The sequence below is a fragment of the Bombus pascuorum genome, chromosome 13, assembly GCF_905332965.1.
Source record: "Bombus pascuorum chromosome 13, iyBomPasc1.1, whole genome shotgun sequence".
NCBI lineage: Eukaryota > Metazoa > Arthropoda > Insecta > Hymenoptera > Apidae > Bombus > Bombus pascuorum.
This window is the reverse complement of record NC_083500.1, coordinates 5127146-5140305: the sequence shown is the minus strand read 5'-3', so window position 1 is coordinate 5140305 and position 13160 is coordinate 5127146. Positions and strand designations below refer to the sequence as shown.

The 13160-nt window shown below is 30.5% G+C and overlaps 1 protein-coding gene across 1 annotated transcript; it reads right to left on the bottom strand.

Moving 5' to 3' along the window:
- Positions 1-3648: 3648 nt before the first annotated feature.
- Positions 3649-7512, bottom strand: LOC132913849 (segmentation protein even-skipped). Its single transcript, XM_060972470.1, has 3 exons — positions 7353-7512; positions 5765-5949; positions 3649-4369 (listed from the first exon to the last, which is right to left on the bottom strand). Exons 1-3 carry the CDS (start codon positions 7495-7497, stop codon positions 3710-3712), a joined length of 990 nt encoding a protein of 329 aa, XP_060828453.1. The 5' UTR covers positions 7498-7512; the 3' UTR covers positions 3649-3709.
- Between the last annotated feature and the right edge of the window lie 5648 nt (positions 7513-13160).

Below are 13160 nucleotides of genomic sequence, written 5' to 3'. Positions count from 1 at the left end.
CCGACGTAATTTCGAAGGGACGAGCTTGTACATTGGGGGATGATCCTTGTATCGAAGGTATAAATTGGATATTAATATTTGATAAACTCTCTTTCCCTCTCCCTTCCTCGCTTAAGTCCTGAGAGAGGAAGAAAATGATCGATCCTACGATAGGGGTTGATTTCTACTCACCAATCTTCCTCTTTTTTAGATATCGTTTTTCTGAAAATTATGAGATTGAATGATATATAGACCGCGAATATTTATTTATACATTTATGGGGAATTTATATTGAATTTTATTCGAAGAAAATAATATTTGATATAAATTATTTGATTTTCATTTTTATTCGATATTTTGCGTAATAAATGATGCATTTTACTATGTAAGATATGGAATATGAATTAAATATTTAAAGCGACGTACTTGTTATATTGTATTATTTTAATGAATTTGCTTCGTATTATATGTATCGTATGATATCATAATTTATAAAATAATTCTCGTGCAAAAAACAAAACAAATATTTGGAAAGTAAAAAAATTATTGTTCTTACGAAGTTAAGGAAAAAGAAGAAGTTAGGTGAGAAAATTTAACGCGTTAATAGTTATACCTCTCATTATTTGACCGTCGAAAATAGTTAAACGCTTTAGGACCATAGATTTTTTGAGGCGGATAGATAATATAACGCTTAAATATTTTATATTTTCTGAACGAATCCTCATATTTCGGCTCGACCGATAGCTTTTTTCTCGAACTTTTTCGATGATATTTTTATAGGCCACCAACAAAACGGCTCTTTTTATATTTATGGTGCTAGATGAACGTGGCAATTTTTTCTGCCCTCCATCTTCCACGGTACATAGAATTTTATGATTTTACGAGTACAGGTATCTCGTCTCCTCGTTGTAGCTGGCAATGCAGTATTTGCTCTTGCATCCTTGCAATTACCAACTCGGAACATTGCCTGTTAATAAGATTTTTAAAAGCATTTTTATTTTTATACTTCCTACAAACATTCCCATAACCGTTCTAATCCTAATAAATTTCATAATTGCACAGATAATTTAATTTAATTCACTGAGCTGCAATAATAAACGGAGAAACATTTTTTTTATTACTAGCTATTGAATCGGAATTAATTGGACATTTTTAAAATCGTCAAAATTATAGTCTTTTGTAGGATATTTACTAATTATATATTTTTGAAAAGCAGCAAAAATACACAACGAGGTTTACAGAGTAAGATATACGAAACTGAAAGAATGTAAAGGAACGTCGTTAAAACATTATTTTTTAAAATGTACCTTGTAATCATTTACTTTTTTAAAAATAAAGTACTATAGGATCTATAAAATCTATATGGTATATATGTATATTAATGTAATTTTTATATTATAATCGTTTTTTTTTAATCATAAAAGTAATAAGTTACGTCTACAATTCGTCGTTAAGGACACGATACCTTAGTTTAATTTGTAATTTAGTTTATTTAAATTTATTCAATACGCATATTACTACATAGTTTCATGTAAGCGATGATACAAGCAGGAAAGGAATGAAATGATTCTAAAGAGTGAAAAAGAAAAAGAGAATTTTCCATACGAATCTTTAATTTCAAAGGAATTAATCTTAAATACTTATCCTTGCGTTTATTTTATTAGGCAATGTAGAATATGATAATCATGTACAACAGCTTTTATTATTTTATAATAGAAGAACTTCCATTTTTTCGAAATTTGATAAAATCTAATTTGTCTAGTGATTAAAATCTGTTTCTTATGAATATCAATCATTACATTAATCAAGGAATACTTAAGTAATTACTCTACAATACGATTCATTGAAACAATATAGAATTCACTTGTCAAGGAAATTCACATATCACTCAATTATCATAAACGTATTGTTTCAAATCACATTTTTTTTACTATGACTTACAATAGTCATAATACTGTTGAATCGAGTTTATCCATAGATATTGTCTATAGAACATTCTCAAATATGGAATTGTGTAAAATAGGAATATATTAGATTAGAATTCATATGCGGAGAAGAAAAATAATTTTTATTCATAAAATTCTTTGGTATATAGAGGTTCTAGTTGAACAAGTTGATAAGTAGATACAAATAAATAGAATGATTATTTTGTCTAATTAATAAATGTAATGTTATAGAAATTAATGTTATTACATAAATTTATCGAGGTTCTATAGACTATATTTCTAGATAGTGTTGCTCATTAATAAATAAAGTATATTTATTTATGTATAACAAAATAATAAATTATTCGTCGGTTATCATTTAACCTATTATTACATTATGTGAATCAGTTTAGTAACAATTTTTGGAAACATACAAATCTTTGTTATGCATTAGAAATTGGAAATATATATAAATAAAAGAAAAATCATTAAATCATTATTCATATATTGGTGAAAGTTGAAGCCAGATTATTTTAGCATTCACACATACACGATATTTACACCTTCCTTTATCGATAATCATCAATAAGGGAGCATTTTATACATAAAAGTAAGCTGAAAATATTGAATAAATTTTATTCATTTTATTGCTAAGTTGTTACGAAATCATTAATCGTATCGATAATTAGATACTGACTAGATAGAAATAAACAATCAGCAAGAGATTGTTATTCTACACGCGAAATTGACTAAAAAATGTAAATAGATATTCCGTTTAAGTGAATTAAAAATTAGGCTCATTTACATTTTTGTAAAAGAAACTACCTATGAAAAAATTATTTACATTTATCATCATTATACAGTCAATTATATAATTATATTATATATTGTTCCTAACGCGTGTAGAATAATCTTCTACCGATTATAACTTTTATATGGCCAATTTTTTATTTTATTTTATTTTGGTTATTTTACACTTTGTCCTTGCAGACATTTGGTAAAGTGTTATATCTTGTTGGCGAAGAAAAAAAATATAAATAAAAAATAATATAGCATGTAGGCGGCTACCCCCAGCTGGATGCCAGCTTCGTTTTTTTACTATGTTATATCTTTTATGAGTCCGATTATAACTTGCGAATCTTCAAATTAAAAATTTGTGAATATTACAAAAAAGAATTTTGTTCTTGTGAAGATGGAACTCCCTATGAAAAGATTCTATCTAGATTTCCTTTTAATACACAATTAATTATATAACTATTTAGAGATAAATTCTGAGATGTGTAGAATAATTCCTATCAGTTATAACTTGCAAACACTTCTTCAAACTCAATTTTTTCCTAAGCATTATTTGAATAAATTTTATTCCATATATTTTCACTTTCGATTTATTGATTGGACATTCATGAAGTTACAGTTTGTTAGAGCGTAAGGCTCTAAGTGCACAGTGTAGTGCAATGCTGAATGCTTAAATGTTCTTGCGTACTTATTCCTCAACGTCCTTGAAAATATCTCTGTAATAGAAACGATCAAATCCAAATCGAACGAATAATTTGAATAATCTTCTAAATTAATTTTAATTTTAAAAATCTATACGATAAAAATTAGTTAAGTCTAATCGACACTTAAACACTTATCTACGTATGTACAAAGATTATTTTACAAACATTCACACAATAAATCTTTCTTAGCAGGTACGATATCGTCGTCGAAACCGATGCTTATATACATTTTATACGTTGTTAATGTTAGTGAATTAATACCCTAAATGGAATCTACTTTATTTCACTCTTTGTAATGTTTTTAACTCACATTGTATATGGTTGAAATAATGATGGCTTGGGAGGTAGTTGAATACTGGTAGATAAACTGATGGCTGTAGGTAGTCTGATCTGCTGTTGCGTGGAATGATCGCTATTAGGTGGTGAGCTTTTCTCGTGTATTTGTTGTTGGTTATTATTGTGATGAAGATGTTGTTGTTTTGCCCCGACGCAGTCGCAGTCACTGGAAGCGTCCGAGTGAACTGGACTTAAGGACTCTGGTAACATTGTCGGTCTGTAAGCGGTCGATGTGCTAGTGGGTGGGCTGCTCACCTGAAAGGCGGTATTTCCCACTGTAGAAACGCCCAAGTTCGATAGATGTAGGGGTTGTAGAGAAGGGTGATGAGGCTGTAGCAGATGTGGATACGCAGCCGCGTTGCGAGGATGAGGCCGATGAAGCGAGGATGCGCCCGTAGGTGCTGCAGTGTACGGCGTATATCTTGTGGCATAATAAGCTGCCGCTGCTGGGTAGCCGTGGCCCAGATGAGTAGGTGGTAGACCCGGAGATGCATGGTACGGAGATGGCAGACTTGCTGTTGCTGCTGCCAAGAGGGTTGCCGCCAAAGCTGGATCAGTGTACATAGCGTACGGCCACGCCATGGCCATCCTCTGACGCTTGTCCTTCATACGACGGTTTTGGAACCACACCTGCAATCAGAAATCATCTAAACATTAGATTATATGTTTCGATGAGAGGCTAAAATTAGAATTATGAAATATAAATCGAATAATAAGATTAAAGTTATAAGATTAGACTTATGTATTGCAAGTTTTCAGAGGTCGGAAGGTAAAAGGGAACAACTTTAGGCGAGAAAGTTGTAGAGTATTTTTGAGATATCTGCTGTATCAAATGTATTTCGATGGTTGATTTTTATTTGGATGGAATTTGGATGTTGAATTTTTACAGAGATGAAAGGTAGAAGGAGGATGTATGTGATGTAAGGATGTTCATGTTGTGTGCAAAGTTGTTTTCGAGATTTGGTAAAAATCGCGCCCATTTCAATGTTATATCCTACGAATTGTAAAGCTTAGATTTAGATGCTGAATGATTAAAGGGTGTAAAAGTAGAGGCGGAAGATGTTTCTTAGGTTTAATATATTGAAGATTTCAAAGTTAAGACGCAGGATCGGAGATACACGAAGGCTGACCAGTGCCTAACGTTTCTACCATTTAACACCTCGATCATTTCCATCGGTAGACGGTTTTATAGCTATTGTGCGGTTCAGGCAGCGCGAGATGAGAAATTAAGGGATCCATTAAAGTCAAAGGTAACACGGGAAAACCGCTAATTAAAGTGTTTAACACCTGGAACCGGATCGACCGGTCGTGGTCCAAAGAAATTAAGAAGTCACGGAAAAAGGATCAAGGGAGATCCAGAAGCAAACCAAAGACCAAGAAGCTTTTGTTTGCTCTCCGTGATTGACTGTTTGCTTGGCCGTCGGAGTGAAATAAAAAAAAAAAGAAGGAGGAGGAAAAAGAATCGGCAGCGGACTCTGGCGAGTCTCCCTCTCCTCTTTTCGAGCTATAATCGCCAATCAAACATGGCAGTCTATGTAAAAACGGTCCAACGTTCTTATTCATACTGTTACAGTAAAAACTCTTAATTACTATTTAATGTACTTCTTTATTTATGTAATTATTATTCAATTATTATAAAATACTCTTCATTTTTGTCTTCGATTCATAGAAAATAAACAATATAATAATCTTTCCCTATATTTTGTTGATGTTTTATTTAATAAATAACAGAGGTTTTAACGTCTCGAAGGAAAAGGTTTGTTCGACGGAATTGCGCAGGAAGAAACGAAACGATATTCAAGGTTTTTTCCTGAGTACTATCGTCAATGTCGATTACCGACATCAATTAAACACAGCGAGGTGTTAATAGAACGCTTTTCTACGCATAGACCGGAAGGTGAGCTCATTGTTTACTGAAATTTATTGCAATATGTTTGCTTATCTTCGATAAATATTCTGTCGTAATGGCATTCAGAAACGATGGTACGATCTAATTGGTCGTTTGATAATTACTATTTTTGTTACCTTGATTGTCGATTCTGGTAAATGTAATTCTGCTGCTAATTCACATCTTCTAGGTCTGCTAACGTAATTCTCTCTGTGAAATTCTTTTTCTAGTCTTGATAGTTGCTCTCGAGTAAACGCCGTCCTATATCTCCTAATATTCGGGTCCATCGACGATAACGGCTGTTGTTGAGATATTGCTGTATCTAAAGATTGACAATAAATTCAAAAATGTTTTAGATATTTTTGAATACTTGTCGATAGTTTTGTAAGATCGCGTCGCATCTAAAGAAATATCTCGAAACTCGAAATTCGAAGAAAATCGAAAAGTCATTCGAAACTGAACACTGCAACTTGTCCCGAAGAAAAATGATAGTTACGCCCGTATTTTCGTGCTGTGGTTACATATTAATATTTCTTGGCAGCAGCGGATGATCGTTTTTAGAGTCGCATAAAGAGGAAGAGGATGAATGAGAAAAAGAAAAAAGAAAACAAAAGAAAAGAAAAGAGCTAAGACGGAAAGAAAACGATAGCTAGTCTTCATTTGAATTGCTTCTTGATGCGATTCTCTTCACAATCATCATTTACTCTGTTTTCTGTACTCTGTTTTAGAGTAATTAACACGCAATAATTGCTACTATGTAATAGCTAGTAGTTAATATGCTAATAATCGCTATAAGTATTTTTAATATGTAACACTCACATTCTATTGTTTCGTTTCTTTTGCGTATAGTTGGTTTCAGTATCAACATTTTTTTCATTTAAGCTATTGCTACTATATAAATATTTAACGCGGAGTATTGTATTTTTATTATTATATATTATATATATTATAATGTGGGAAAATCCTAGAATTGACGATTCAAAGAAAAAGACAGTAAATACTCATATATTTCTATTTGGATGTTTAGTAATAATACTTGTAATTGTAAAATAAATAAATGATGTAATTTGTACTTTTGTAGTACGAACGAGAAATAACGATAGTACAATTTTTCTAAGGAAAATCCGAAACCATTAACAGTAAATTGACCTCTTAGCATAAAACAATAACCTAAACAAATAGCTTTCCCTATCCAATAACCATAAAATAATTTCTATAAGGGAAGCGGTCATCAAGGAATGGTTTGCAAAAGTCCTTGGAATTTATATTTTCAAAACTGACCTACGTCAAGTGGATAATCCATTAGTAGGAATTTCATATTTAATCGGGAACGGCAATCGAATCCAGCAACAATGATCAGTTACATCAACTTTGCGCACAGTTAGTTCTCTAAACACAGCGTTATCTGTTCATTATTACTTATAAACGCTAAAGAATGTATTCTCCTATTCTGTCGGTGAATACAAACTTACGCATTTTCTATCGATGTAAACATACAGTGTTTAGTTTTAATAATAATCTAACAATAATAACGTTCAAATCTATTCCAAACAATCGACGAATAGTCTAAAGTCATAAAGGACTGATGCTGTTGTTATTCTTAGGATTAACAGTTTTTAGTAAAACCAATGGAACAGTGAACAAGGAAACGCTGGATGACAGGATTTTCAAAATTCAAATCACTCACACAAACTATTTATTAAAAAATACCTATCTCATATTTACCTTTTTCAGAAGTTTTTGATATATTCGGCGACGGGCTACGCGGAGGGCTCACTCGATATGGTGGAGGCACAAGATCCACCACAATAGTCTCATCTTCTCTCTGATCCCGTTGTGGATCATCGAAATTCCTTTGAAATCCTTGCATTGTGGTTTTTATTCATAAGATGTTTTATTCACTTGTTTGTATTATTTTACACAACACACTGTTCCATGTTAAAATTTATCTTGTTACGAACTTCGTTGATTTTCACTAACCTTTATCAATGAAAATTCATTCCACGTTTCACACGAGTAAATCTTGGCTGTTTACTATGAACTGAAACAGAACTCCAACAAGCGACACAACAGAATGCCACAAAGCGAGTACTGAACTAGCAACTTATATGGCTTGCTCTTACCCCGAGAAACCATTGTTCCGCTGCATGTGGTGATTGGTAGGTTCTCAGTGCATTGGCGTTCCATTGGACAATGGTGCGGTTGGACCCGCCCATTCTCCCATTCAATTCTGCCCTTCCTCTCGCTTCTCTATCCCCGATACGGCATTCTTTCCCACCACATGAGGCAACACCTCAGGTTAGGAAATAATCTTTATTAATAATTTTTATTACCTGTCATTATTTCCCTAAGCAAATTCGGTCGAATAGAAGATTTGTAACCCATCGCACGCCATTAAATATCAATTGACCATGACATAATATATGGATTTACAGTAAATTAATGAAGTTTGAATAAAACAAAGAAGCTTCGACTAGTTGTAAAATTTGAATGAGAGTTTGGTCATTACTGCCTTTTATTATTAGAAAGGTAAATTTTAGTAACTTTAACTTTCCGTTGGAATTCAATTGGTAATCAGAGCCGAAAGGTTTACCTTTAGTTCTGTGAAATCAGTCATGAAAAGTAATCCTGTAATCCTGTAATAAAAGTACAGTACAGTTACCGTAATCCTGTAATAAAAAGGGTCATTGTATATATAAGCAGCAACATAATTCTACAGGACAAAAAATATACATACACACAATGATCCTTTTTGTTTCAGAACTATTTTATTACTTCCTCATCATATTATATCGATCTATAATATGTATGATATTTTCAAGTAAAAAATACATATCGTGTTAAGAATACTTTTAATAGACATACTGTTATATTAGTGGTTTTTTATTTATTTCTTTTCCATAATGAATCATAATATTATATATATATATATATATATATATATATATATATATATATATATTATTATGATATATATATGATGAATCATAATTATATGATATCATATTTATATCATAATTATATTATGATATATATATGATAAATCATAATTATATGATGTCATATTTATATCATAATTATATTATGATATATATATGATGAATCATAATTATACGATATCATATTTATATCATAATTATATTATGATATATATATATATATGATGAATCATAATATATATATATTATAATCATAATCGTATATATATTATTCATAATCGAATATAATATTAATAAATTATAACAATGAATGGAAAATGACTGTGATATTCCCAAGTATACATACATCAAGTGAGTCCATATCTAAAAATGAATCATTTTATGAGAGAGGAAATAGTGTTTTCTCTTTTTTTACAATTTTTTGATATTACTGACACTCTTTTGTTGCGGTGCAATATTTTCTCTCGTGTTCTACATTAATTCCTACATTTATATTTTGATATATTGGCTACAGATTTATCATACACAATGAAATTTTGCTCTGAAATAGTTAATTATTCTAGGATAATTAAAAATTATTGTTTCACTTTTTCATTTTATTTCATTTACGGAAACTTTAATGTGAAGAATAATTCTATTCAGATTCTCTTTCACCAGTTGTGCGAAGATACGAATTTGCATATCCATAGTTCATTAATAACATCCGATCAAAATTTGACCAATTTTGATGCACAGGAAACCGAAACTGTTCGAAAAAACATTTAGCGACTGTAACCATTGTAGTAGGAAACATGTCTGAAGACGGAAGATTTTTGTCAAAGAGACCCAGTGCGCAATAATGTCATAAAAAGCAAAGAACTCTGGCTCCCTACCGCTATTACAGAGTTTCCTTCAAGCGCGACTGTCCTCGTAAAAACTTTGCTCTATTTTAAATGACCGGACAATTGTGAAAGTTGCATCGTCCCCTTCTCCTGTTGCCTTTTTCCCCTCCCTGCCGAACACGTGCAAACAACATTTCGTTGTTTATTTCGTCTACCAAAACTTTCCTAGAAATATCAGCGTTAAATGAAATGAAATAAAAAAGTTATTTCTTGTACTATAAATAATAATTTCATAGTATAAATTACTATTTAAAGCTATCTTTCTCTTTAAAGAAAAATTGCTGTTTATTCAGTTGTTCGTAACTAAATGCCCTATAATAATTTCGTTACGTAACGTATGAAGAGAAATTATTGTTTGTCTATTTGTAACTAAAATGAGGTCGATCGATAGAGACGCACAAATGAAATTAAGCATTCGAGTATGAGTCAATATTAGACAAAAAATAGAAAGTTATTTTTTGCAATAATTACAAATAACATAAAAGTGAAATGTCACCTTCGATAGCAGTTAAAAGTTGAGAAACATAGTAGAAGGCAAATATGACTGTGTTATGAAATTATTTACTTAAAAGTAGAACATACAGTGACCTATCCATGAAGATCTTTAAGCGAGTGATGCGATATACCTTTTCTAATCATCTGGCAATTATTACAATGTACGAGTTTCAAATTCTAAAAGATGAATCCTATTAGTGTCCCTTAATGATGTACGATAAGAAAACAAAAATACAATCCTACTCTAAATTAACTAAAAACGGTTGTATTAATATATACTTCTTACACAGGAATATAGGCTATTATATAGTCCAAGTATGAATAGACGGATATATATATATATATATATATATATAGATATATAATATATATATTTTATATATGTAAAATATATATAAAATATTATTTAATAATAATATTATTTAAAATTATATATATATAAAATATATATATTATATATCTATATATCTATATATATATATAATATATATATCTATATATATTATATATATATTTAATTAATATATAATTAATAAATAATATATATATATATTCATAGGTATTTCCAACCGCGGAACAGATTAAATTTTACTAGCTATTTCTTTGATTATTTGTTCAATAGTTTTGTTCAACTTCGATCTGCGTAGACAATACTAATGACATATTGTTCAAAATTCCATCGAGTTCACGTAGAGAGAATGGCAATATCTAGGAAAACGAGCGCAATGTTGAAAATTGGACCAGAGATTGCTAATAATTCTTGCACGACCGGGGCCGTTCGACGTTTACGACGACACCGAAATCTCTAGTTCTTGTTAATCTTTAATCAGTCTCTCTCACCGACGAACAAACTCCGAAACACTCTTTGATTCGGCTTTAATTTATCTGCAATAGCAGAAAAAAGTAAAATGATATATTATGACACGTGGAAACAAATTGGATATTTCGTGAACTTACTTTTCAAAACCTTGATGACGATTTACCGCCATTAAAAAGCATAAAGCTTAATGACTATGTGCATTGAAAAATCGAAGAAATATTTTTGTACCAAAAAGTTATAAGGTATTTAAATTACAATGTATTTGGCATTAGCACAAACTTGTGTAATTTTACAAATTGCTTGATGATTTTCTTTATTACTCATTAAATGTTTTAAGAGTTAACTTGTTTCGTATAATGCTAGATGATATTTATCTAAGATTATTAAAATTAAATTATTTAATGTTTATTAAGCTATTTAACTTAAAGGACCGATTACTTAAGTAGATTAGGGACTATGTTTATTTAGACCAATTTTTTTTTTTTTTTTTTTAAATAGTTTATTTAGCCAATATTTGATTTTTTGTACATTTTTGAGATTCACAATAAACAATGAATTGAGTATAGTGTGTTTAGGCAAAAGTACCGATACGCGTCGGTACGACGTAGCCATGGTCTAATATGTGTCGTGGGTTTTCGGTTTTTGCGTTTATTTTTTTGTTTTTTTGGGTTTAAGTCGCATTGGTGCGTGATTTTTGTGTATTCTTGTGTGTGTGTTGTATTTTGTCCTGAAACTTGGCCGCAAAACAGGACTCCTCGGTGTATTACTTTTGTGCGTTGTGGGATTTTGGGGGGGGGGAGTTTATTTAGACCAAGTGTTTACTTCTGTGACTTACATGGTATTATTCGTCATAATAAGAATTCTATACTTAACAATAGTCACTCTTGATTTATTCTTGATTCAAAGTTGTTTTCAGCTATTTCGTGATATCTTCCATTCTTCATAATTTATTCATGTTCTTCTTCAAATATTGTAAAATAATTATTAATTCTACGAAACATTTGACACCTAAGAACATTCACTTATTGTCCATTCGTTATTCGAATTCATCTGTGTTTTATTCATGATCGGTTTCCATTTTTTAACGGTGCGTACTTGCTTATCGTTTATTATTTATTCAAATTTTTTCAAAATATTTCGAAATATTCACTATCTACGCGCTAGATTTTTATTTTACTGTACTGTACTTGAAAATATTTAGTTGTACGTGTTATATCTACATCTGTATATTTACATTTCTATTCCATCTTAAGACAAAGTAACTGTTCAACATTAAGTAAGTCAGCGTATTTGTTCCTTAAATGTCCATAAAATTAAGAAACATCCCAGATAGAAACCTGTTGAAAATTTGGATACCTAAACGTAGGTATAGAGTAGGTATAAACCAAACCAATTAAAGGTGAAATTGGGTGCTATAAATCATGCTTTAAGTATGTACTTATAACTTATCGGTTATTAGTAGCAACCTATTATTATGATAGGGAAAACGCCATCGATCTTTTCTACAAACTACTTTTGCCGTGTAAACATCTTTGTTTTTGCACATAACCTGCTGTAGGTACGGTAACTAAGCTTTTCCGTTGAAATACAACTAGCAGTTAAATCTGGAGCATTTTTTTGTTTGTTTTGTTTTGTTGGTTTGGGGTCCTGCAAACATCCGAAAGAAACGAATTTAAAAATCGTTGTTATAAAACGACCGTGAAGCTCAATATAGAACGACTTTTCAAGAAATCGCGAATTGCATCACATATTTTACCAAATTTTCACGTCATTTTTGCAGCGAACCATTGTTCTATTAGGTCATTGTAAATCAAAAAAACGAGTACTTAATAAAATCTTCAACGTCTGTGTCCTTATTAAAAATGTTCATATATAACATCAACAAAGTATTAAAATGGGCAATCACAATTTTAATATACATAGTTTGGCTATTATAAAATTCATTTTTTATTTACATAGAAAATCCTACTGAGATCATAAAAAATGTGAATATCAATGTAATTAATGTATTTAATTTAATAACGATTAATGTATTTAATCAAAAGTCATTGTTATAATTTGTGGTTTTATTTTATAATGTGTATTCGCATAAGCTTTGGCAGCCTTCCCAATTAAACTTTATATATTTATATTCAGTTTAATATTCATATTTATATTTTCATTCGTTTTTCTAAAAAAAATTTCAAAACATCTTTTCTAAGAGTGTAAAAATTAAAGACGAAATTAAATTAGGGTATTTTATTATTTTATAGGGGAATTAAATTATGTATTTATTAAGCGATAATGGTATAGCAACAATTTTTAGAACATAATAATGCAATTAATTGCAACAATATCCTTGAGATGCAAAAATTACAAGTCTAGATTCGCAGGTAGTACTGAGGCAGATTGTTAATTA

What these genes read in the sequence shown, in the direction of transcription:
- LOC132913849 (XM_060972470.1), bottom strand. Translation starts at nt 7,497, where the DNA reads ATGCAAGGATTTCAAAGGAATTTCGATGATCCACAACGGGATCAGAGA. An exon ending in ATCAAAAACTTCTGAAAAAG is followed by an intron (nt 5,950 to 7,352) that starts GTAAATATGAGA and finishes GTCAATCTTTAG; the next exon opens with ATACAGCAATATCTCAACAA. An exon ending in TACCAGAATCGACAATCAAG is followed by an intron (nt 4,370 to 5,764) that starts GTAACAAAAATA and finishes TTCTGATTGCAG; the next exon opens with GTGTGGTTCCAAAACCGTCG.